General features: G+C 43.6%; 1 protein-coding gene and 1 long non-coding RNA gene across 3 annotated transcripts in view; both read right to left on the bottom strand.

The window, feature by feature from the left end:
* Positions 1-1,363: 1,363 nt before the first annotated feature.
* GPSM3 (G protein signaling modulator 3) lies at positions 1,364-25,678 on the bottom strand. 2 transcript variants are annotated; one of them, XM_081935393.1, is made up of 5 exons: positions 25,489-25,678; positions 15,826-15,976; positions 13,193-13,340; positions 4,170-4,345; positions 1,364-2,521 (listed from the first exon to the last, which is right to left on the bottom strand). In XM_081935393.1, the coding sequence occupies exons 2-5, from the start codon at positions 15,913-15,915 to the stop codon at positions 2,342-2,344; spliced, it is 594 nt and encodes a 197-aa protein (XP_081791519.1). In that variant the 5' UTR covers positions 15,916-15,976; positions 25,489-25,678; the 3' UTR covers positions 1,364-2,341. The 2 variants fall into 2 exon arrangements, with proteins under 2 accessions (XP_081791519.1, XP_081791518.1); XM_081935392.1 differs by having other exon boundaries at positions 15,826-15,973; positions 25,489-25,677.
* The window catches only part of LOC309383178, a 474,080-nt gene continuing 448,842 nt past the window's right edge, over positions 1,364-26,601 (bottom strand). The window contains exon 2 of the long non-coding RNA XR_014173791.1: positions 1,364-1,546. This is a non-coding gene — a long non-coding RNA (uncharacterized lncRNA). The remainder of the gene's footprint in view (positions 1,547-26,601) is intronic.

Raw genomic sequence — 26,601 nt, 5'->3', positions numbered from 1 at the left:
TGTACCTACCTATAATTTAATTATGAAAGGAATTTACATGGCTATCTATCTCACAGCAGAGACTTCGTACCTAGACATTGTGTGAGAGACTGCCATGGGGCCCAAGATCCGAAAAGTCCTGTGACTAGGGAGAAAGAGGAGAAGGCGGCGCTCGCTCTCCAATCTAGGCTTGTGAGCTTCCCCAACACAGCCAATAGGCCACAGTGTGACTCAGAATGCTGGTTTGCATGGGTTGACGGCCAGACCCAACAATTCTTAAATAAAACAGGATCCATAATATGTTTTAAGAATTAGAAGACCACATCAACCTGTCTCTTTTCTTCTCCGGCAAATGAAAGCAGCTACATCTATTTCGCCATTTTCAAATAAATTCTAGGTCTAATTTACTAGGCCTGCTGAACTATTTCCCTAGGACAGTGATGGCGAACTAAGTGCTGAAAAGGTCACGCAGAAATGTTGCGTGTGCTCATCGGGGCTCATGCGCACACTGATTTTCGGCACTGCCGAAGGACAGCTGATTGTTGCCCGTGCATGCACGCCAGAAACCCAGAAGACAAACAGGCAAGGCTGTGTGTGCCGGGCAACATGGCTTCATGTGCCACTTTGGGCATACGTGCCATAGGTTTGCCATCACGGCTGTTAGGGATGTAACCCTCGGCTTGGCTTGGCAATGTATATAAGCTATGATTGTAACAAAATGTATATGTTACTTTAAATGCTAAAGAGATGTAATTGGTTTGTTACCTCAAGCAGCCATAAGAGGGAGCCAGAATGACTGTTAGCTCTCTGTTTGTTAGACGCTGATCGGTGTATTGTGAGGTACTGTGGTTTGCTACTGTTAGCTGTTTTGTGTGCTAAACTGACTATTTGATAACTGAATGACTGAACCATGTATGACTTGGACTGTTAACTGAACTCTGAATACCTCTATATTTCCACATAGTAAACTACTATATTTTATACTATTCAGTGTCCCTGTATGCTGGTTTGTGTGTGATTTCCATAACACTCTCATTACGCTACTCTGCACACTCGCTCTCCTAACAGGGAGCTTAATTACTTAACAAAGGCCCTAGGATGTCTTTGCTCAGGACAATTGGAGGGCTCCAGATTCAGAAACATTGCACTAAACATCAAATGATTAGGGAAAGGGCTAACTTAAGAGCTATTTCACTGCAGGGAGGCATTAGCTGAGACCTTATGCATAGCGCTTTTGGGATAAACATGCTAAGCTTAAATCCAGAGTCTTGTAGCATCTTAAGACCGTCGTATATTGCAAATAGAGATTTTCCCCATGCTCTTAATCCACGGTACATTCCTCTTCATGCCGCCCCTAAACCGTTAAAAAATCATGGCACCGCTGTAACTTTTCATTGGCCCTCTATATGCACAGGTGGTCTTCGACTCACCATTTAAGATAGCAACCGTTCAAAGTTACAAAAGTGATTGACAACTGGTCCTGGAACCTATGACCGTTGCAAAATGCCTGTGGTCATGTGATCAAAGTTTGGGCGCTTGGGAACCCACCAGTGGTGAAATTCAATTTCTTTTTTTACTACCGGTTCTGTGGGCGTGGCTTGGTGGGAGTGGCAGGGGAAGAATACTGCACCATCTCCATTCCCTCCCCACTCTGGGGCCAGCCAGAGGTGGCATTTGACGGTTCTCTGAAGTACTCAATATTTCCGCTACTGGCTCTGTCAGAACCTGCTGAATTTCACCCCTGCAACCAACAGGTTTACAATAGTTGTAGAGTCCGGAGGGAGGGGGGGTTGTGTCACATGATTGCCTTCCCAGGGGACATCCGGCAGGCAAAGTCAATGGAGAAAGCCGAATTCGATAATGACCACATGCTTTGCTTCATGACTATGGCAAAAAGGTAAAATCAGGCATGACGACTCCCTTAATGACCATCTCACTTAGCGGCAGACGTGTCAGTACCAATGGTGGATGTGAGTCGAGAAGGACCAGTACTGTCACTATTGGCTTTTGGCAGGGAGGAGGCAGAGAGGGATGGGCGGAGTCTCCATCGAGCATTAGAAAGGATAGATGGCAACCCCACTCCCTTCCAGCGTTGATGAAGTTATCTAGTTTGGTAATGAAACGTCTGCGAGAAAAACATACACGCCATAGATAGTATAAAAATTAGCCATTTGCAAAGCTGTGTTGTGCTGGAACATGAGTTTTTCTCATCCTTTCCTTGCACAGCGTAGTACCTTCCCTGCACAAAGTCTTCCAACGCTGTTTGATTTCTCAGTCCCCCCGCATTGAGGTCAACCCAGTTCCAGCTTCTGACCAGGTCAAAAGTCATTTGAACTCCCAAACGATGAAGGAAGGAGGAGTTTCATACTCCGTGTAGAAAGGAAGGCTGCCTTCCTAGCAAGGGTGGGGCAGCAAGGCCTGGAGGAAGGGTAGAACGCTGGTCTTCCATCCGGGTCCCTTGAGCGGAGAGCAGTAAATCCAGCAGCCCTTGAATTCCCACCGGGATAGGCGGCTCTGTGCGCTGATCCTCCAGACGCTGGCTCTGCAGAAGAGGGAGAAGGAGTTAGAGCCGTGATGGCGAACCTACGGCACGCCTGCTGGAAGTGGCACGCAGAGCCATTTCTCCAGGTACACCAACTATCGCCTGTTGCTCTCCCGGGTCCCGCCAGCTGGTCTTTGCGCATGTGGGAGTGCTGGAAACCGGAAGAGCAGCTCCCTGGCGTGCATGCACATGACAGGAAGCTGAGCTTTCTGTTTCCAACACACACATGCGCGCTGGCCAGCTTTTCTTCAAGGGCGCATGCGCACCAGAAACCGGAAGTCCAGGTGGCAGGTGTGCACGCGCACGCTGGAAACCAGAAGCTCAGTGCGGACCGGGGAACTGCTCTTCCAGTTCCCGGTGCTCCCCTGCATGTGTGTACGCGCATTCCCATTTCAGCACTCGGTGCCGAAAAGATTCGCCAACATTAAGTTAGAGGTTACAGGTAGTCCTCGACGTATGACCACAATTGAGCCCAAACATCTTGTCGCTAAGGAAGACATTTGCTACATGGGTTTTGCTCCATTTTACAACCTTTCTTCAACTGCAGTTGTACAACTCATCAGTTGGGGAACTCATCAAATTTGCAGATGACACCAAGCTGGCAGGAATAGCCAACACTCCAGAAGATAGGCTTAAGATACAGAAGGATCTTGACAAACTTGAACATTGGGCACTATCTTATAAAATGAAATTCAATGGTGAAAAAAGGAAGGTTCTACATTTAGGGATAAAATCAAGATCACTTGAAGTGTTAATACCACTTTATAATGCCTTGGTGAGGGGGCAATTTTTGTAAAATTTATTAAAACTATTAATAAAAAATAATGAATCTTTATGAAAAAGAATTCCTCTTTTAATCCTCCAATCATGAGGACGATATTTTTCTTTTCTAAGTTGCACTACTAACCTCTCTGAAACATATTCCTGACATTAAAAAAAAAAAAAAAAGCAAACTGCAGTAAGATGAAAATCTAAAAGGAATGCTTTAAAATTCTGAGTAGATACTCCTCATTGGGGCATTTGGACTTGTTTCGGCTGTTTTTGTTTTTCTCAAAAATTCTTAGTTTTTCTGCAAAACTTGAAGTGCCACCAAATCTCCAGAAACTTTACTCCTGATGGATCCTGCTCATACAAATGTTGTTTAAATAAACAATGGCATTTCCATCCTGAATAGGCTAGGTGGTTGTGTGGTTGTGTAAAGGTGATGTAATTGCCATTGTTAACTGTTCTATATTGATTTCGCTTTTCCTTCCCAGCGTGGAGGTCTTGCATTGTTACAGTCAGTTGATTTATCCTTTCATATACTGGCCACAGTTTCTGGTGAGGGGGAAGCCTTAGAAATAGATTAAATGAATAAACCCTCAGCCTGGAATTACTATTCATTTATTTTATTATTTTTGCATATATGACAGTACCTGTTTTCCCTTTGCACCATGGTAATTCCAAAGTAGAAACCAACAAGGGGATTGCAACCATGAAAGTAGGATTTATGAAGCTGTAGAACCATCTCATTACAACAATTCTACAATTGTTGATCCTAAATTCTACAATTTTGAGTGTTTGGGAGGAGGATGACCCTGGAAAGATTTTTTTTTAAAAAAAAGAGTCCTCCAGCCAGGAGGATTGGCGGTTGGGGGAATAAACATACCTGGTGAGCTAGAATAGTGTCATAGAGTTGGTCCTCCGATATCCCAGGATTCTCTTCGCTTGCATCTTCAGGCCCTGCAAAATCCGCCCGCTGGTCGTTGAGCCTCCGGGCCTGGATTGTGGCCACCATGTCAAAAAACTCTTCGGCCTGGAGGGAAGTCAGAGAAGAGAAAAAGACTGTGCAGAAGGAAGAAGGAGGAGAAGAGGAAGGAGAAGAAGACGGAGGAGAAGAAGGAGGAGGAGGAGGAAGAGCAGGAGCGGGAGGGAGGGGGGGAGGAACAGGAGGAGGAGGAGGAGCAGGAGGAGGAAGAGGAGGAGGAGGAGGAGGAGGAGGAGGAACAGGAGGAGGAACAGGAGGAGAAGACGGAGAAGAAGGAGGAGCAGGAAGAGGAGGAGCAGGAGGAAGGGGAGGAGGGGGAGGAAGAGGAGGAGGAACAGCAGGAGCAGGAGCAGGAGCAGGAAGAGGAGGAGCAGGAGGAGGAACAGGAGGAGAAGAAGGAGGAGGAGCAGGAGGAGCAGGAGGAAGGGGAGGAGGTGGAGGAAGAGGAGGAAGAGGAGGAGAAGGAGGAAGTGGAGGAGGGGGAGGAGGAGGAGGAGGAGGAGGAAGAACAGGAAGATGAAGAGGAAGAGAAAGAGAAGAAAACAAAAGCATCGGATGAATTCATGCCCCACAATTATCAAGCTCCCTTTTTCTGATTTTACGCAATCCACTTCAACCATTGTTTCTCCAGGAGGTTGAACCTACGCATTACAACAAAGCAAAACAACAAGCCACGTTAAAACTTAACTAGATTTCTTCGTGGTAGGAAATGCTACCACCACTAAGCCCTGGGTGTCGACTTGGATAAGCATATAGTAAGAACTGAGACAAGGCATCCGACGGCTGACATCCGCAACTGCCTCTGAGGGAATCCTGGATTGGGAATCAGAGCCACATTCCTGAACAGCCCTGCATCAGGAGGATGAGCTTTCCGACAACCCTCAGACCAGACAGCTGCGAGTCTCCCCTGCCTTTCTCTCCTCCAGCCCCCCTCCCTCCTGTCCCTTGCAAGGAAGGGGTGCGGACCTCCAGCAGCCCCCCTGATTCTGCTTGCTTCCTCTGCACAGCACAACCACCTGGGGGAAAAAATCTACCCAAATTTTGAGCAAGTTGTAGGCCGCTTGGCTGGGCCTACAAAAACGAAGCCAGGCACAGCAAGGCCCACGGCCCTGGCCAGCAATGTGCGAAGGTTTTGCCAGAAAAGCCACCGGTGGAGCTGACCCAGAGACCTTGGCAAGATTTTTCAGAAGTGGTTCGGCTATTTCCTCCTTCATGGGGGCTTGGGGAGAGAATGTCATGGGTGCAAGTAAACCAGGAAGAGGAGCAGAGCTCAAAACATTAAAAGAAAATTATTATATGCTACCGCACTCCACAAGAATTTGATCTACTAGCGGTCAAGACAAACTGGCGCTAGATAAGGATTTCACACCTCCTTCCAAAGAAGCCCCTTCAACAAAACTGCAACATGTTTGTGTGTGTGTTAAGTGTTTCCTTGAAAAATGGGAGTTCCCCTCTGTTTCTGGGCTTCCTAAAAGTTGGACATTTTAAGGGAAATGACCTTTCTCAGCGTGATTTCTGGAAAGAAATATAGAAAGGCGAGTTGGGCATTTCTGAGTTTTTAACCTTTCTCTGTGACCATCATTGTGTCCTTGGAGATTGTTGCAGAGCCCAGGTTGATATTTACAGTGAAGATCATTCACAATCAATAAGAACTGGCATTAAATGAAGACATTTGTTGTGTTCCTCTATGGTAGTTGTGTTCCTCTATGGTGTTCCTCAGGAGGGGTTTTCAGATTAATACCGTTTATTCAAAGAGATTAAAATCACCATTCATTTAGCAATCATTTGAGTTACAATGGCACTGAAAAATGTGATTTATGGCCAGTCCTCAAACTTACATCCTGCATTCAGTTTTGGTCGCCACGATGTTAAGGTGACCAACTTTTTTACAATGAAAAGGAGGACAAAACACGTTCTATTGTCCAAAATGCGATGTAGAAAAGATGTGGAGACTCTAGAAAGAGTGCAGAGAAGAGCAACAAAGATGATTAGGGGACTGGAGGCTAAAACATATGAAGAACGGTTGGAGGAACTGGGTATGTTTAGCTTAAGAGAAAGAAGGACTAGGGGAGACATGGTAGCAGTCTTCCAATATCTCAGGGGTTGCCACAAAGAAGAGGGAGTCAAACTATTCTCCAAGGCACCTGAGGGTAGAACAAGAAGCAATGGGTGGAAACTAATCAAGGAGAGAAGCAACTTAGAACTGAGGAGAAATTTCCTGACAGTTAGAACAATTAATCAGTGGAACAGCTTGCCTCCAGAAGTTGTGAATGCCCCCAACACTGGAAGTCTTTAAGAAGATGTTGGATAGTCATTTGTCTGAAACGGTATAGGGTTTCCTGCCTAAGCAGAGGGTTGGACTAGAAGACCTCCAAGGTTCCTTCCAACTCTACTATTGTATAAGTTACATCCATCTCAGCATCCCCACGATCACGTGATCATAATTTGGGTGTTTGGCACTAGCATGTATTTTTGATTTTGAGCATCCTGAGATGATGTGATCACCATTTATGACCTTTCCAGCTGGTTTCTGACAAAGTTAACGGGGGGAAGCCAGATTCATTTAATGACTGCATGGTTCACTTAACAACTGTAGTGATCCACTTGACTGTGGCAAAAAAAGATAATAAAATCTTAACAACTGCCTTGCTTAGCAACAAAAATCCTGGTTCCAATGTGGTCATAAGTCGAAGACCATCTGTAACTCATAGATGGCTTCTCACTAGAAATAAAAACAGTCTCTCCTTGTACTTTCAGAAATTCCTACAAATATAACGGGGGAGGGGGGGATGCACCATCTGAATCCTTTTTCTGTGGTCCTGGACACCTTCTGTGGACTATTGTGGATTACTATGGACCACATGTAGTCCTCGGCTTACGACCACAATTGGCGCCCAAAATTTCTATCGTTAAATGAGACATGTGTTTAAATGGGTTTTGCCCCATTTTATGTCCTTTCTTGACACAGTTGTTAAGGGAATCACTGCAGCTGATGAGGTAGTACTACATGTTAAATGAACCTGGCTTCTCCGTTGATTTTGCTTGTGAAAAGGTTGCAAAGGGTGATCGTATGAGCTTGGGACCCAGCAACGGTCATAAGTATGAACCAGTTGCCAAAAATCTGATTTTTGATCTCACGATCGTGGGGATGCTGCAAAAATGGTTAAGTGTGAAAAATGGTTGCAAGTTATATTTTTTTCACTACCATTTGAACAGTCATTAAATCAACTGTTGTAAGTAGGGGGCTACCTGTACACAAACTCCTTGTGTGTCTAATCACACTTGACCAAATAAAGATATGCTATTCCTATTCCTATTCCTATTCCTATTCCTATTCTATTCTATTCCTATTCTATTCTATTCTTCTATTCTATTCCTATTCCTATTCTATTCCTATTCTATTCCTATTCTATTCCTATTCTATTCCTATTCTATTCCTATTCTATTCCTATTCTATTCTTCTATTCTATTCTATTCCTATTCCTATTCTATTCCTATTCTATTCCTATTCTATTCCTATTCTATTCCTATTCTATTCCTATTCTATTCCTATTCCTATTCCTATTCTATTCTTCTATTCTATTCTATTCTAGTCTATTCCTATTCCTATTCCTATTCTATTCCTATTCCTATTCTATTCTATTCCTATTCCTATTCTATTCTACTATTCTATTCTATTCCTATTCCTATTCTATTCCTATTCTATTCCTATTCCTATTCTATTCTATTCTATTCTTCTATTCTATTCTATTCCTATTCCTATTCCTATTCTATTCTTCTATTCTATTCTATTCCTATTCCTATTCCTATTTCTATTCTATTCCTATTCTATTCTATTCCATTCCATTCCATTCCACTCCACCCCATCCAACCGAACCCAATCCAACCCATCCTATTCTGTTGTCAAAAGTCACACCCTTGGCTTTTTACACTTAGAGGTACCAAATTGCTAACCCCACTAAGTAAACCAGATCAGGAAATCAACTTCCTAAGAAGGCTAAGGCTACTTTTTATTGAGATGGGCTATAACAGTGAATCTGGGCCATCCCTTCTCTCTCTCTCTTATACACCAGTGAATCAGGAAGGTGTCTGCCTGAGTCCCCTCTGAGTGATATCTTGTTGCTCTGGACTTCAAAAATGTTTTGGCCCCTTTCGCCTAAGTCAGTGGTTCACAACCTTTTCTTCACCACAGACCGGTTTTAAATATCCTTTGTGACCACAGACCATGGCTACGGACCCCCGAGATTTAACTCAAGATTTCAATCATAACATTTCTACAAGGCTTCGCGGAGCCCCTGTGACATCACCGTCCTCCCCCCCCCCGGGGAATCCGTGGACCACATTGAGAACTATCGACCTAGGTAATTGTTATTACAGACTTCCATTAAGATCAACTTCCTTACTCTCTACAGCAGTGGCCTCCAACTTTTGGTGCCCCAGGAACCGGTTCCGTGGAGAGAGATTTTTTCCCCGGACCAGAGGGAATTTGCTGGATGCTGATTGGGCTTCACTTCATTATGTGGCCCGGTTTTTGGCATGCCGCAACCCGATGCTGATCCAAGGACCAGGGGTTGAGCACTCCTGATCTATATGACAAGTGGATTTCAACTCCCGGAATCCTGAGGGGGGGACGGGACTGAAAATTACAATCCCAGCTCCAGATACCACTGAGAGACTTCTACCCCCAAAGCTGTTAAATACGATCCTCAGACACACACAAAACCTTCTTACTTTTGTAGAAAGTTAGCACCCACCCCTCTCCTAGAATGAAATATTTTAAGAAATATTAAAAAGGCAGAATATTATGTTTCCCTGGATGAGAAATGGAAAAACATGCTCTTGGAAAGCAGCCTCCGCCTTTCTTAATAGCCCTCAGCAAATGTCAGCACTTAAGAGATAAAGAGATAGCTAGCTCTATTCATAAGCAAATGCCCTCACCCAAGATCCAACAAAGGTAGGATTAGCCCTCAGCCACAATAGGAATTGCCCAAAGCCCTTCATTGCATCATCTCAGCTGCACCACCCCAGCAGTTCAAACTTCAGAGCCTTCATTGAATTGCAGGATAATCTCTCCAGGCTGGGAGTGGACGTCAGAGTCAGGGAATGGAGGAGAAACTCCCAGCCACATGGCACAGATGAAAATTTGGACACCAGAACAAGAAAGGTTACAATACAATAGCAGAGTTGGAAGGGACCTTGGAGGTCTTCTAGTCCAACCCCCTGCCTAGGCAGGAAACCTTATACCGTTTCAGACAAATAGCTATCCAACATCTTCTTAAAGACTTCCAGTGTTGGGGCATTCACAACTTCTGGAGGCAACTTCTGTTCCACTGATTAATTGTTCTAACCGTCAGGAAGTTTCTCCTCAGTTCTAAGTTGCATAAAAACCATCCTCCAGTTACATACAGTGTGTCGATTGGTTACAAAACTTTTGTTCTCCCTCACCACAGTCTTCGCTTACAATTTATATAGAATCTCATATTATCTAATATATATGCATACAATTATTATCATTATTAAACATTTATTTGATTACAACCATTATTACTTCCTTTTATGTGAGATATTCTAAGTTTAGAATAAATTTACATTATGGCACTTCATTACATCATCCCAAAACCATCCAGTAATATTACATCATTATGTTGTATTCTGTATAAAGTTGTTTATCTTTGGTTACAAAACTTTTATGTATCCTCTCCATAGTCCTCACTTACAATTTATATTTGATTTTGATTTTATTAAATTTATAAACCGCTCCCTCTCCCCGAAGGGGAAGTATATATATACAGTATGTATGTATGTGTATATATATACACATTATTATCATTGTTAATCATTTATATGACTATAACTATTATTACTTCATTTTAGGCGTAATATTCTAAATTTAAATTAATTTTTATTATAGCATTTCATTACATCATCCTGTATCCATCCAATAGTAGTACAATCTTATATCTCTTGCTATTTGTAGTATTTGAGTTCTAATTGTTTTCTTGGTAGATCTTATATGGACTTCTCTTGGCAACTTGTTTTTCACTGCATATCTTGTAAAGACTCAAAACCCCTCGTCTATTCCTTCCATCAACTACCCTTTGGTTATCACTGATGCTTCTTCCAGAATTTCTATCATTACTTCTGCCAAATTTTCTCCCTTTTCTTCTTCTATATTCTGAAATCTGAGATAAAATTCTGATCTGTCGCTCTCCCATTCCAATATTCCACTCTTGTCTTTTTCAACCACGCTCAATCTGCTGTCAATATCTCCAATTTTCTTATCTCTTTGTTCATCTTTTTCTTAAATTTTTTGAAATCTGTCCTTGTATTTCATCATCGTTTGGTAAATATTCTCAATTTTCCATCAATTTTTCCTGTTCTTTGTTCAATATTCTCCATTCTCTTTTCAATGATCTCTATTCTTACTTGCATTTTTTGAATTTCTTGCATAATCATCTGCAAAGTCACTTCCTTTTCTTTTTCCTGTTGCAACGTCCTCTGTATTGGTGTATTCCTCCAGATAGTAAACACTGCCACTATATAAAATCCAAGACTTTTTTATTAAGTTCCAAACAAGTTCACTGCAATCTTCTCTCTTTCAAGTCAAGCTTTCTTTTCACTCCAGTCCAGCTACTACCCCGGAGGAGCACCTGTATAAACAATCCACGCTCATCCAGCTATCATTTTCAATAAACAAGCTTAGAGACCTTGAAATGTAGATCAAATGCTCAAAGGGAAAAAAAAGAAAAACAATGTCTCCAAGCCTCCAAGCCTCTAAGTTGCAGTGTTAATTCTTTTCCTCTACTTTTTCTTCCCTATTTATATTCCAAACTTAAGGAGAAAAAGAAAAATTCTTAAAAAGAAAATTCAATAGAGCGTTGAAAAAAGAAAAAGAAAGGAAGTCTTAATCAATAAATATTGAAAAAAGAGAAATAGCAGGAAAAAAAATCCAATCCAGTTTAAAAAATAAAAAGTGTTTGTAAAAATTCCATCAGTAAAAAGATTAAAGAAAAATAACACACTAAGTTTGACTCAGGCTTAATCTCGCCGCTTAACCTCTTCTGTCTTCAATTTTAACTTTACTTTTGATCTTTTGGGGTATTCTCTTCTTTAATAATAAAATTTATCTCATCAATTCAACACACTTTCTCTCCCACTTTCCTTCCGTTCTGGAACTGTCCCAACTTTCAGCAGCTTTAATGGCTGCTTCTCTGTCGCCGGAAAAAAGGGCTTCTCCTGGATCTGACAGGGACTTTGCGATGTCCCTGGGATCAGCAGGATGTGCCCTTCTCTATCACCATCTCTGCGGGATGGTTTAGGTCCAAAAGGACCGCCCAGCAGCAGAGATATCGACAGTGATCTTGGAGCTTCAAGATCGAACGTCGTATCGTCACGACATCAGCCCCACCTCCCCCCACCCATTGCTTTTTGTTCTACCCTCAGGTGCCTTGGAGAATAGTTTGACTCCCTCTTCTTTGTGGCAACCCCTGAGATAGTGGTACACTGCTATCATGTCTCCCTTAGTCCTTCTTTTCATTAAACTAGACATACCCAGTTCCTGCAACCGTTCTTCATATGTTTTAGTCTCCAACCAAACCTAGCTGAGACAAACCCTTAGGATTTGTACATGGCCCCATGGGAGTTTGACAACAGCCAATAGAATACATATTCTTGCACAGGAACAGGAAGCTCAAGTGCAAAACCCAAGAGAAGGTATAAATACTGCCCCACTCTCAACTCCATGTGGTCAGTTGCACCAGAACCACAAACGTGGTCCTGTTCATCAATATATGGAACCTCTTTCCAATCAGCCTCCAGCCTCCATTTTGTCTCCAGTGCCTTTCTCCCGGCTTGGAACTGAACCAGATGGATATTTCTTCCAACACTTTGTGGCGCATGAACACATTCCTTCGAGAAAAAAACAATTGTGCAAGAGCAAGTGCTGAAACTAGCGTCAAAGTTGCATCTTGTGGAAATTTTAATCGCTCTCCCTTCTAAACTAAATTGGCTCAGTCCACATTTCATACCAAGTGCTGGAAGTGTCTGTTGCACAATGGAAGAGAGTTCCCCAAAGTTCTTGTTTTTTTTTTTTTTTTTAAGTAAAACTGAGCTTATGTTATAATTAGGAAGTAAGAAAAAAACGGCAGCTTATTTTGTCAGGCAGTTGGCTTTCGGCTTCTGTCAGATACCAAATGCAAAAAAGAGAAGGAAAAGGATATCCATCACACACATAAAAAGGCTTCTACAATATACCGTAGTTGCGACCACCTTCTTGACCTTTTTTTTGACTCCTGGGGTGTTCTACTTATCTTTGGGTTAAGAATTGAACTTTGGCGGAGGTCTTGTTCTTTGCCACAGGGGGGCAGTGCTGAGCAGGCATCCAATTTTCTCAGCTAAATCATTGAACCACAATAGATTTTCTACTGTGGTAAGCATGCTTATAGTTTAGTTATACAACCTAAGTACACAACTTTTCTCCTGATGTGACACCGGGGGTACAATTGGTGAAGATTGTTCCTACAGTCAGAAATTTTTTCCTTATTTCCAGGTTGAATCCTTGTTCAGTTTCCATCCATTATTCCTTGTCTGGCCTTCAGGTGCTTTGGAGAATAGCTTGACCCCTTCCTCTCTGTGGCAGCCCCTCAAATATTGGAAGACTGCTATCATGCCTCCCCTGGTCCTTCTCTTCACTACACTAGCCATGCCCAGTTCCTGCAACCGTTCTTCGTATGTTTTAGCCTCCAGTCTCCTAATCATCCTGGTTGCTCTTTTTCTAGCGTCTCAATATCTTTTTTATAGTGTGGTGACCAAAACTGGATGTAGTACTCTAGATGTGGTCTTACTAGGGCTTTATAGAGTGGTATTAGTCGAGGACTACCCGTATTAGGAAACGAGAGAGGGCAAATATGCAGATCTCTTCTTACCTTTCTGCTCTTTTTCCAGTAATCCCGAAGGAGTGGGAGGCAGTGATTTCCAGGGACGGACAAGGGCGTGTTTCTGAGTTCGTGGCTTTGAGCGCAGAATCGGACCCTGGCTTGGCAGAGCGCTGAATTCGACTTGAGAAGGGACGCTCTAGATTGGGAAAACAATGCACACAGTTACAATGGTCCCAGCAACCCATAGTCACATCCTCACCACTTGTGATCTTCACTGCCGGCTTCCAATACGTTCAAGTCAATGAGGAAATCAGCCACCACCTGATGTTGTGCTTAATGACTGCGCATGATTCCTTAACAACCACGCCCTGAACTGTCATTGTACACTGAAGATCGCATTTAATTTCATTGTACGAGGTGCAATGGCAATAAAGTAAACTAAACAAGAGAAAGAAAAGGCAGAAGTGGAATGGGGTGCTGATCTGAATCAAGTCTAGCACAGTGTCTCTCACCCTTGGAAACTTGAAGATGGGTGGACTTCAGCTCCCAGAATTCCCCAGCCAGCATGGCTGGGGAATTCTGAGAGCTGAAGTCCACCCATCTTCAAGTTTCCAAAGTTGAGAAATGCTGCTTTAACAGGTTGCATTCTAATTAGAATATTGTTGTACGTTTTAACTGTTTTAGAATCTTACTGAAGGATTACAGGTAATCCTCGACTTATAACCATTGCTTTATAGCAGGCATGTCCAAAGTGCGGCCCGGGGGCCAAATGTGGCCCTTTTTCAAATTTCAAGCAGCCCGCAGCCTCTTCTCCCCACTGGAATTATTTGTTTAGTCTTTCATAAAATACCGTATTTTTCGAAGTATAAAGATGCATCTTTTTCCCCTCAAAAAAGAGGCTAAAAATCTGGGTGCACTGAATACACTAAATACAGCATTTTTTGCCTCCCAAAACTCGGCCCCCTTCACCAAAATGGCTGTGCATAGCCTTTAGGAGGTTTTCAGAGTGCTCCTGGGGGCTGTGGAGGGCATAAATGAGCAAAAAATGGGCCATTTTTTTGCTCAACTTTGCCCCCCCCCCTAGCCCCCAGGAACACTCTAGAAGCCTCTTAAAGGCTATTCATGCCCTTTAAAAAAAAGGCCCATTTTCGTGAAAAATGGGCCATTTTTGGGAGAGTGCAAAAACTTTTTTTTTAATTTGCCTCTTCAAAATCTTGGTGCATCTTATACTCCGAAAAATACGGTAGTCAATTCGCATTTAATGTTAAGGATTCAAAGAATGTCAGGCTGAATGATCGGCCCCACACATTTTCACCTCACCAAATCTGGCCCTCCTTGCAAAAAGTTTGGGCACCCCTGCTTTATAGTGACCGTTTTAAGTTACAACGGCATTGAAAATAGTGGTCTTAAAACCATTTCAGCATCCCCATGGTCCTATTATCCAAATCCAGACACCTGGTAACTGGCATGTATTTGTGACAGGTAGCGTCCCAGGGTCATTTGGTCACCTTTTATGACTTTCTGACAAGAAAAGCCAACCGGGAAGCCAAATTCACTTAACAGCAGTGCTGCAGTGATTCGCTTAAGAACTGTGGCAGGAACAATTGTAAAATGGGGCAAAAGTCCCTTAACTCTCTTGGCTTAGGAATGGAAATTCTGAGCTCAGTTGTGTTTGTACCTCGAATACCTGTAAAATATTGTTGCATATCCGAATTGCTTTAGAATGTTAGCGAAAGACTTTATCTCTGTTCTAGCATGGCTTATTGCTTGGGGAACCTAGTTTGGAAAGGCAGGATGCACATTTCAAAAACCTAAAATTAAAAGGGCATGTAGGCCCTTGCTGAAGGATGGGTTGGTGGTGCTAAGACACAGATGCTTTAATGCAGGGGTGTTAAACTCAAGGCCAGGGGGCTGGATCCAGCCCATGGAGTGCTTATATCTCGCCAGTGGCGCTGCCCTGGAAACAGTGAAGGCCTGTGGTAGGTCTGCCAGAGAAAATGGAGCTTGGGACGGTCGCAGGTAGTCCTCCAGAGCTCTGTTTTCGCTGGCAGAAGGTTGCAGGAGGCCATTGCAGCTGAAAACGGAGCTTGGGAGCCCGTTTTCGCTGGCAGAACGCACGGGCCACCACAGGCGCCCCAACATGAGTGATGTCGAACTGGCCATGCCCCCCCCCCGCCCCCTCGAGGTCAAACACAACCCTGATGCGGCCTTCAATGAAATCGAGTTTGATGAGTCCCTTTAAAGCAGCTGCATCTTTTTCCAGGCTCCCCCCCAGGAGCATGCTGGCTGAGGAAGTCTGGGAACTGAAGTCCTGCATCTTAACATTGCCAACACCGGCAAACACTGCTACAGATGTTCAAGGGCAGCTGTCACCATATGACTAGCAGAATTACAGGAATTAAAATCCGGCCACATCTGGAAGGCAGGACACTGAGAAAGTCTGCTCTATGGTTTTTTTCTTAAAGGGCCAATTCATTCTCCTCTTCCTGCTTTTCCAGTTGCATTCCATCTCTCCCATTAAACTCATTCCCAACCACTATTCAGAGAGGAGTTGCCTCTTTCTATGTTTTTTACTTGTACTTTTGCATCCTGGGGTTGATTCTATGCTACAGCTTCCCCCACGTGATAGGGACTGATAATGTTTGCATAAAATGCCTTTGCTTGACAGATGGGCCCCTTACCAATTTTTCTGCTGTGCCTGGCATTCCTGCATCCGAAGCATCACTCTTCTGCGTCTGTTCTTCTCCTATTGCATTCATTTCATGCTCCATTTTTTTTTTACTTGCTCCAAATGGATTGTCTGAAGACTCTTCTATGTGGAAGGATTTTCTGCTTCGTTAGAAGAAAAAAGAAACAGATTTAGTTCTATTTGAAAATTACAGGTAGAGGAGTTGCAACGACATCCGGAACCCACCACTGGCGGATTCCTATGTGAAACGGTACCGGTTTGCTTTGCGTGCTCTTTGAGGCCGCACATTGCTCGTGCATGCGCAGTTCGCTGTAAATGGTTCTGCACATGCGCAAAGACCATTACCGTATTTTTCAGAGTATAAGATGCTCCGAAGTATAAGACGCACCTAGATTTGGGGGAAGAAAGCAAGGGAAAAATATCTGCCTCTGCCTCTCAGCAATTTGCCTCCTTGCAACAAACAGCAAACAGTACAGACAATATACACTGTTTGTAGTGTTACATTTCAGACTATGCTTGTACAGATGCTGTTAAAATTGATGTGCTTTCTGGAAGTATAGTTATTCTCTGCTATTTAAAAGAATAGCACTTTTTAAAACAATAGCACTGGGCCTCTTCAGATCAAGCATTTATTTTAAAAAGCTTCTTCGTTTTGTTAAGTTGTCTAGAATAATAATAAAGCAGTCTTTAAAAAATAAGTCTAATAATATGAACATTCTATAGGCATTTATAGTTGTTGACTTACCTCCTTGCAGCAAACAGCCTGGTTAGCACAAGAAAAAAAATCTGCCTCCCAGCAATTTGCCACCTGGAGCAAACAGCAAGTTTCACTTTCAATTTCTCCCGACCATCAGCTGTTACAGGCTGCAGGGAGTGCTATAGCTTATTGAAACATCCGCAAGCCACCACCACTCCTTCAGACCCGGCGGGATTTAGATGAAAAGAGGCCCTAAGCTATTCCACTTATGGGGCCCTTTCACCTCCCATTTTTAAGTTTGTAAATTACATGAAAGATGATAAAATACATCATTACTGTGATATATATCAATATATTAAATGAAACATGTTGTAATTGGTAGTAACCTTTATAAAAAATGTGGCACGGATAATAAATAAAAATAAAAGGCGCCTCTTGATCTTGAGGCCCTAGGCTGAAGCCTAGTTAGCCTATAGGAAAATCTGGCCCTGGAGGCAGAGGCCAAAGGGTTGGGGCCGGTGGGTAGGTGGGGCTACATTCAGTGTATAAGATGCACCCAAATTTTCACCCTCTTTTAGGGGGGGGAAAGGTGCGTCTTATATGCTGAAAAATACGGTAAAAGCTAATAAAAAAGATGCCAGCAACAGCAACAGAGACCGGGGCGTGGCCAGCCTGGATTGCTGCCGGTTGTGCAACCCAGGCCAGATTACCAATACTGGTTCGGCTGAACCAGGCCAAACTAAGAGCAATCCATCTTTGCCCCTAGTCCTTCTTTTAATTAAAATAGAACTGGGTATGTCTCATTTAATGAAAAGAAGGCCTAGGGGAGATATGATAGCAGTGTTCCAATATCTCAGGGGTTGCCACAAAGAAGAGGGAGACAAACTATTCTCCAAGGCACCTGAGGGTAGAACAAGAAGCAATGGGTGGAAACTAATCAAGGAGAGAAGCAACTTAGAACTAAGGAGAAATTTCCTGACAGTGAGAACAATTAATCAGTGGAACAGCTTGCCTCCAGAAGTTGTGAATGCCCCAACACTGGAAGTCTTTAAGAAGATGCTGGATAGCCATCTGTCTGAAACGGTATCGGGTTTCCTGCCTAGGCAGGGGGTTGGACTAGAAGACCTCCAAGGTCCCTTCCAACTCTGTTATTCTATTCTAAAGGTGTCTAAGAAGCAAGTACTTGAACCAATAAAGGAGAATATTTGTAGCTCAGGGTTAAAATGAAGGGTCCTTGGTGCTCTCTGAGCTTGTTTTCTTGCAGACGTTTCATTAACCTAACTAGGTAACATCATCAATGCTTGTGAAACATCTGTAAGAAAACAACCAAGCTCAGGGAGCACCAAGGGCCCCTCAAGTACTTGAACACATAATACCAGACATGTCACCGGGAGGCAAAATCAAGAAACCGCATCTCATTAATTTTGACCGTATCATGTGGAAGAATTCACTGGACAAAGCAATTGTGCATGGAAGAGTTAGCAGTAAAAGGAAACTAGGCCATCAAAGAACACAATGGCTGGACACCATCAAAGCTGACACCGGCATAGAAAAAAATCAAAGTGCAAGGTCAGAAGAATAGCAAGAGCAGTAAGACTTATATACCACTTCACAGTGCTTTTACAGCCCTCTCTAAGCTGGTTACAGAGTCAGCCTATTGTCCCCCAACAATCTGGCTCCTCATTTTACCCACCTCGGAAGGATGGAAGGCTGAGTCAACCTTGAGCCAGTGGGACTTGAACTGCCAAAGTGCTGGCAATCAGCAGTCAACAATACAATACAATACAATAGTAGAGTTGGAAGGGACCTTGGAGGTCTTCTAGTCCAACCCCCTGCCTAGGCAGGAAACCCTATACCGTTTCAGACAAATAGCTATCCAACATCTTCTTAAAGACTTCCAGTGTTGGGGCATTCACAACTTCTGGAGGCAAGCTGTTCCCCCGATTAATTGTTCTAACTGTCAGGAAATTTCTCCTCAGTTCTAAGTTGCTTCTCTCCTTGATTAGTTTCCACCCATTGCTTCTTGTTCTACCCTCAGGTGCCTTGGAGAATAGTTTGACTCCCTCTTCTTTGTGGCAACCCCTGAGATATTGGAACAATGCTATCATGTCTCCCCTAGTCCTTCTTTCCATTAAACTAGACATACCCAGTTCCTGCAACCGTTCTTCATATGTTTTACTCTCCAGTCCCCTAATCATCTTTGTTGCTCTTCTCTGCACTCTTTCTTTCTGCACTCAACAGAAGTAGACTGCAGTACTGCACTCTAACCACTGTGCCATCACGTCTCTTAGATGTGGAGACACTCGGCCCATCAAATCTCCAAGAGTCGTTCAGACTGAATGGTAACATCACCAACATCATCAAAAATTATATGGTTGACTAGTATAGATCTATTTCAAGCTATTTAGCTGTCATCAGCTAGCCCTACCCTTACTGGGATTCAAACTTGGGATGATTTCCACATATTAGGCAGTTATATTAACCTCTAAGCCACAAGGCCTCCTCCCTTATCAGCTGAGCCAGGGGAATGATTAAGTGTTTTTACTTTTGTCAAAGCACCTGGTATGCCCAAATACGGGAGGAAGCATGCTGCTTCCCTCTCTCTTTCTGTTTGTGTGTGTGTGTGTATTATGTAAAGGCAGGTTATAAACACACAAATAAAACAAAATTAAGATAAAGCGTGAATAAATCAGGACTGTTTTTAAGTGCATTTAATTCAGGCATATATTACCATCAGCACTTTGGCATTCAAACATAAACATAAATCATATTCTTTGTTTGCGGGTGGGGGAAGAAATATACACAAAGAGATTGTCTCCTTGTCTTGTAAATTTACCAGGAACAATTAGGAAGACAATTAATGGAAGGGAGAGGCAAGTCTACAAAGAAAGGGAATTTAAGTTGCCAATTTACCAAGGGAAAAAATCATTTCCTGCTCCTGGGACTTTTAATAGTGATTCACTTGGAAGAAAAGCAGCAGTGGCCAAGTTTTTTTAAAAATTATTATTATTTGAAATGAGTGCGGGGAAAAGTACTGTCTGTTAAAGCTGCCTATCTAAGTTGCTGCAGGTAGTCCTCCACTTACAACCGTTTGTTTAGTGACTAACGAAAAAAAGTGATGTATGACTGTTTTTCCACACCTATACTGTAAAGCAGGGGGGGTCAAACTTGTGAATGCATCACACACTGGCCACACCCACCCCCGGTTTCGAGAAGGGGGGGGAAGTTGCGATACGTCATGTGACGCCCATGTGACGCCGAGAGTTTGACCCCCCCTGCTTTAAAGCATTCCAGACTACGGCTTCAGATTAGACCACACTCAGAATATTGCATCCAGTTTTGGTCACCCTATTATAAAAAATATGTTGAGACTCTGGAAAGTGTGCAGAGAGGAGCAACAAAGATGATTAGGGGACTGGAGGCTAAAACATGAAGAAGGGTGGTAGGAATTGGGTATGCCCAGTCTAGGAAAAGAAGGACTAGGAGCAGTGGTGGGTTTCAAAATTTTTTAGAACCTCTTCTGTAGGTGTGGCCTGCTTTGTGGGAGTGACTTGCCGACCATGTGACTGGGTGGGAGTGGCTTGCTGGCCATGTGACTGAGTGGGCATGGCCAACTTGTAAAATGTGGTGAAACTCACTTAACAACGCTCTTGCTTAGCAACCAAAATGTTGGCTCAGAAACTCTGGAATTTGAAGCACGCAAGTCTTAAAGCAAGTTACAAGACCTTTGCACTCCTAACCCTTTCGAAAAAAAACCCTAGGGGTGTTCAAACTTGTCAGCTTTAAGACTTGTGGACTTCAACTCCCAGAATTCCTCCTCCAGTCATGTTGGCTCAGTAACTCTGGCACTGAAGTGTGCAAGTCTTAAAGCTGTCAGGTTACAAGACCCTTGCGTCCCTAACCCTTAAAAAAAAACCTAGAGGTGTTCAAACTTGACAGCTTTAAGACTTGTGGACTTCAACTCCCAGAGTTCCTCCTCTCTCTCTTCATCTTGAGGATGTGCGGGCGGGCGGGGGGAGGGAACTGGAACCAGTTCTAAACGGCACTGTAGATTTGTGGAACCTCTTCTATAGAAGAAGTTAGAACTGACAGGAACCCACCCCTGACTAGGGGAGACATGATAGCAGTGTTCCTATATCTCAGGGCCTGCCACAAAGAGGAGGAGGTCAACTTATTTCCTAAAGCACCAGAAGGCAGGACAAGAAGCAATGAATGGAAACTAATCAAGGAGAGAAGCAACCTAGACCTAATGAAAAGAAGGCCTAGGGGAGACACGATAGCAGTCTTCCAATATCTCAGGGGTTGCCACAAAGAAGAGGGAGTCAAGCTATTTTCCAAGGCACTTGAAGGTAGAACAAGAAGCAATGGGTGGAAACTAATCAAGGAGAGAAGCAACTTAGAACTGAGGAGAAATTCCCTGACAGTTAGAACAATTAATCAGTGGAACAGCTTGCCTCCAGAAGTTGTAAATGCCCCAACACTGGAAGTCTTTAAGAAGATATTGGATAGCCATCTGTCTGAAACGGTATAGGGTTTCCTGCCTAGGCAGAGGGTTGGACTAGAAGACCTCCAAGGTCCCTTCCAACTCTGCTATTGTATTATTCCTGAGAGAACAATTAATCAGTGGAACTGCTTGCTTTCAGAAGTTGTGGGTGCTGCATCACCAGAGGCTTTTAAAAAGAGACCCAACAGCCACTTTTCTGGAATGGTATATACTAGGGTCTGCTGCTTGAGCAGGGGGGTTGGACTAGAAGACCTCCAAGGTCCCTTCCCACTCTTGTTATTCTGTTTGCCTAGCTGCCACTTGGACTCCTACTACAATTTTGCAGCCTGATTCCTGTTATGCCTCTTCTCTCTAGGTACGAGCTAAACTATGTATTACAAAGAGTTTCCGTTTCATCCGTAAGTGTAGGTTGGGTCACAACGCCGTGTGTGCATTTGTGTGTGTGTGTGTGTGTGTTTTAATGCAGATATGTCTGTGTAAATATGTCCGGCAAATGAAACAAAATATATGTATTTACTTTACCAAGCACATCTAAATCATATTAAAGTAACCAAAATATCTTTACAATCCCCAAGGCACGTCACAGCTTTTGAGCACCCCTAATGTTTAGAAATTGAAAGTTGAAAAATTATTCCATATGATGTATGGGCATGTATGTACAGCCATGTTGTTTTTATGACTGCGTTACTTAATGGTGGAGTTTCTGGTCCCAATTAGCATTATTAAGCAAGTACCTGTATTCTGAACACACTTCACACATGGTTCTCTGCAAACCTGCCTGCTTTCTTCTCTTTAACCCCTGCAATAGAGACAGGGGCAAGGATGGAAATATATCGTAAAAAGGGGAAGAGCAACAAAATGTTGCTGTATAAAATATCCAAAAGCTCAGAAGACTAAACCTTTGGTCCCGGTAACCAACTTAGAATGGATCCTGCAGTACGAGATATTTCTGCAAGTGACCAATATTGCAGAAAAAAATCGCCATCCACAAAAAAACATTCAATTCTCTTTTTCCTCCTGTTGGTTTAAGACTAGTCTTAATAGTACAAGATTTTAAAACGATTTTACTTCTGGTTAAATTCTCTCGCCTCCTCTTTTTATAGATGGATAATTAGTCCTGCAGAGCTTCAGTTCTTCTCCAAAGCAGCTGTTGGTCCACCTTGTGGCCTATACAATATAATACAATAGCAGAGTTGGAAGGGACCTTGGAGGTCTTCTAGTCCAACCCCCTGACTAGGCAGGAAACCCTATACCGTTTCAGACAAATGGCTATCCAACATCTTCTTAAAGACTTCCAGTGTTGGGGCATTCACAACTTCTGGAGGCAAGCTGTTCCACTGATTAATTATTCTAACTGTCAGGAAATTTCTCCTCAGTTCTAAGTTGCTTCTCTCCTTGATTAGTTTCCACCCATTGCTTCTTGTTCTACCCTCAGGTGCCTTGGAGAATAGTTTGACTCCCTCTTCTTTGTGGCAACTCCTGAGATATTGGAATACTGCTATCATGTCTCCCCTAGTCCTTCTTTCTATTAAACTAGACATAATCAGTTCCTGCAACCGTTCTTCATATGTTTTAGTCTCCAGTCCTCTAATCATCTTTGTTGCTCTTCTCTGCACTCTTTCTAGGGTCTCCACATCTTTTCTACATCGTGGCGACCAGAACTGAGTGCAGTATTCCAAGTGTGGCCTTACCAAGGCATTATAAAGTGGTATTAACACTTGATCTTGATTCTATCCCTCTGTTGATGCAGCCTAGAACTGTGTTGGCATTTTTGGCAGCTGCTGCACACTGCTGGCTCATATTTAAATGGTTGTCCACTAGGGCTCCAAGATCCCTCTCACAGTTACTACTGCTGAGCAAGATGCCACATATACTGTACCTGTGCATTTCGTTTTTCTTGCCTAAATGTAGAATCTTAGTTTTTAGACCATTGAATTTCATTTTGTTAGATAGTGCCCAATGTTCAAGTCTGTCAAGATCCTTCTGTATCTTAAGCCTATCTTTCTGGAGTGTTGGCTATTCCTTCCAGCTTGGTGTCATCTGCAACTCTAGCCTAACTAGAATTGTTTTCCCCACATTAGGGTGTCACACTCAAATGCGTTCCCTGTTAAGCCAAACTTCCTCAATCTAATTCTGTCTGGCTCTGCTGGCCTATAACATCAATGATATCCACTCAAATGCCTACGCGGGCTTTGTTCATGGGCACTGTAACAGAATAACAGAACCAGAAGGGACATTGGAGGTCTTCTAGTCCAACCCCCTGCTCAAACAGGTGACCCTATATACCATTCCAGACAAGTGGTTGTCCGGTCTCTTCTTAAAAACCTCCAGTGATGGAGCGGCCACAACTTCTGAAGGCAAGCAATTCCACTAGTTGATCGGACACTGAGCTTGTTGATCAGAAAGGTCAGCAGTTTGGCGGTTCGAATCCCGCGTGAGCAGGGGGTTGGACTAGATGACCTCCAAGGTCATCTTCCAACTCTGTTGCTGTTAACTGTTCTCACAGTTAGGAAATGTGTCCTTAGTTCTGGGTTGCTTCTCTCCTTGTAAACCAAGGTGTGTGTAGGATAACAAGGTTCCAAAGCTTGCATTCTCTTTAAAATACTCTAAACAGACACAAATAATGACCGAGATATTTGCATTTTTACTGCCTTATTTTTTTTATGAAAGTGAAGTGTTTTTTGAATGTGATCAGATCTTAACAACAGCCAAAAACAACTCCTTTGGGAGGGGAAATTCATAAGTGATCTTGCCCGAGAGAGTATTCAGCGTTATCAGAGTTTTGAACCCTAAAATTCAGGTTTCTGGTTTTCCCTTTGCTTCATGCTCAATATAAGATAGATCAGAGCTCCCCTGTCACTTAGTAGGTTATGCCATGACATTTGCACAGATGTACAGTATATTTTAATGGGGACATGCTAATGGCTTGTTTGGCCTTGTTGCAATAATGATAATTAAGCTCCTCTTTTGGTCAAATCTGGGAGAAAGGGAGGTTATTTTGGCATTTCCTCTGCCCTAAACTTTATCAAATCAAGTCTTCCTCCCAGCTAGCATGTTACACTACTCTGGTTTTTTTTTCTCCTTTAGATATTAAAGACACAAACAGTCTAGATTTGAGGAAGCCACGATGTGGCAAAGATTTCCAGTTCCAGTTCCTACATCCAGTACCCTGTTTCCAGTTTGGACCAGTTTCTCCTTCCTCATATTAGCAACCTGGGTAATAAAGATCCATGGTTATCAACAGCCCAAACTCACAAGATTGTCCTCTTTGACTCTCTCTGCGACCATTTGCAATAAAACCTCCAATACATTACGATTGACTACGCCAACTTAACTCAAGCACCATGGCCACCTAACGAGAAGGAAGGACTCACTGGAGAAGAGCCCAATGCTGGGAAGGCAAATGAAGAAGGGGACGACAGAGAATGAAGTGGCTGGATGGAGTCACCAAAGCAGTCGGCGTGAGCTTAAATGGACTCCGGAGGATGTTAAAGGACAGGAAGGCCTGGAGGAACGTTGTCCTTGGGGTCGCAATGGGTCCGATATGATTTCACAACAAACAATAACAACAATGCCAACTTTCCCCAGTCTGATCCTATTGGGGCACAAACAGTCACTACACTGCTTAGGAATGCTGGGAGCTATAGGCCACCTTATACAGAAAACCCTCTTTCAGCCAACTGTCTTTGTTTTGTCTATTTATTATCTATTTACCGGATGTATATGGCTGCTTATCTCGTACGACGCGGCTCACCACAATCTTAAAAACATGGTTAGGAGCACCATGCTTAGAAACAACCTCCAGGCACCAAATTAAATATCCTTACAGCCCATCCTCTATCCTACGCAGGAAAACCCAGATCTTCACAGCTTTGGAAAGGCTTGGATCTTGACTTAGAATTACAGGGTTGGACCCCCAAAGTCTCTGGAAGACGGCAGGGTTGCAGCTACGTCTTTCTCAATGTCGGCAGCTTGAAGACGGGTGGACTTCAACTCCCAGAATTCCCCAGTCAGCTGACTGGGGAATTCTGGGAGTTGAAGTCCACCCGTCTTCAAGCTGCCAAGATTACAATACAATACAATACAATACAATACAATACAATATAATACAATACAATAGTAGAGTTGGAAGGGACCTTGGAGGTCTTCTAGTCCAACCCCCTGCCTAGGCAGGAAACCCTATACCGTTTCAGACAGATGGCTATCCAACATCTTCTTAAAGACTTTCCAGTGTTGGGGCCTTCACAACTTCTGGAGGCAACTTCTGTTCCACTGATTAATTGTTCTAACAAAGTTCTAAGATTGAAGAACTCGTGGTTTAAGGTCCCAGGCCAGGAGGCCTATTGAGAACCTCTGAGTTGGAAAGCCACCTCCTACGCAGAAGACTTCCTTGCCTCTAAACAAAATCAACTTCATGAAGCAAGTCCTTCTGGCGCCCACCCCCCACCCCTCACCTTTCTTGGTCCCCTTGTCTTCACGCCGCTGGCAGTTTCTGGCAGCTCTCCATTCCTCATCCCCTTCGTTCTCCCTCTGGCGTGGCTGGCGTCTGGCCTTCCTCCATCTCAGCTCATTCAGAGGTTTGCTGTGAGAGGCTTCTCCTGCGGCTGCTTCCGCTGCCTCTCTCTCTCTCTCTCTCAGCCCTGCCTGGCTACGCCTTGATTTCTACACGGGAAACCACAGGCTTCCTGTTCTGGCTTGCTGCTCGCCTTCAGGCAGCCACCAGATCATCTCTCGCGCCTCTCTCTTCACCCCCCCCTCAACAACCCACAACCCCCCCCCAAGGTGGCCAGAGCAGCAAAGGAAACAGACAGGTGCATGGATGGTTTTCGTCCTTCGCCTTGCTCAACCTTCAGTTTCTACAACCACTTCCCCTGTGGCAGACACTTGGGGGAAGAAGATGGTTAGGGAGAATCTGCATACTTCCCATGGCACGTCTGCAGCACTCTGGGTTCACTTGGAGCTTTGTTTTTCCTTTCTTCAGGCCTCCCCTTTTGATACACGGCTCACTTTTAACAGATAACTGGTTAACAGAGTTGGAAGTGACCTTGGAGGTCACCTAGTCCAACCTCCCGCCCAAGCAGACCCTACACCATTCCTGATAGATGGCTGTCTGATCCAGAGGTGGTATTCAGCAGGTTCTGACCAGTTCTGGAGAACCGGTAGCGGAAATTTTGAGTGGTTTGGAGAACCAGTAAACACCACCTCTGACTGGCCCCGCCCCCAATGTATTCTCTGCTTCCCGAGGCCCAGTTGATCGGGAGGAAAGGAGGATTTTGCAGTAACCTTCCCCTGGAGTGGGGAGGGAATGGAGATTTTACAGTATCCTTCCCCTGGAGTGGGGAGGGAATGGAGATTTTACAGTATCCTTCCCCTGCCACGCCCACCAAGCCATGCCACGCCCACAGAACTGGTAATTTTAAAAAATTGATCCCCACCACTGGTCCGGTCTCTTCTTGAAAGCCTCCGGTGATGAAGTTCCCACAACTTCTGAAGGCAAAGTTGTTCCATTGGTTGATTGCTCTCACTGTCAGAAAATTTCTCCTCCTTTCCAGGATGAATCTCTCCTA

This window comes from Natrix helvetica (assembly GCF_964273705.1).
Source record: "Natrix helvetica genome assembly, chromosome: 1".
In the NCBI taxonomy this organism is placed as follows: Eukaryota; Metazoa; Chordata; class Lepidosauria; order Squamata; family Natricidae; genus Natrix; species Natrix helvetica.
This window is presented reverse-complemented; position numbering and strand designations above follow the sequence as displayed.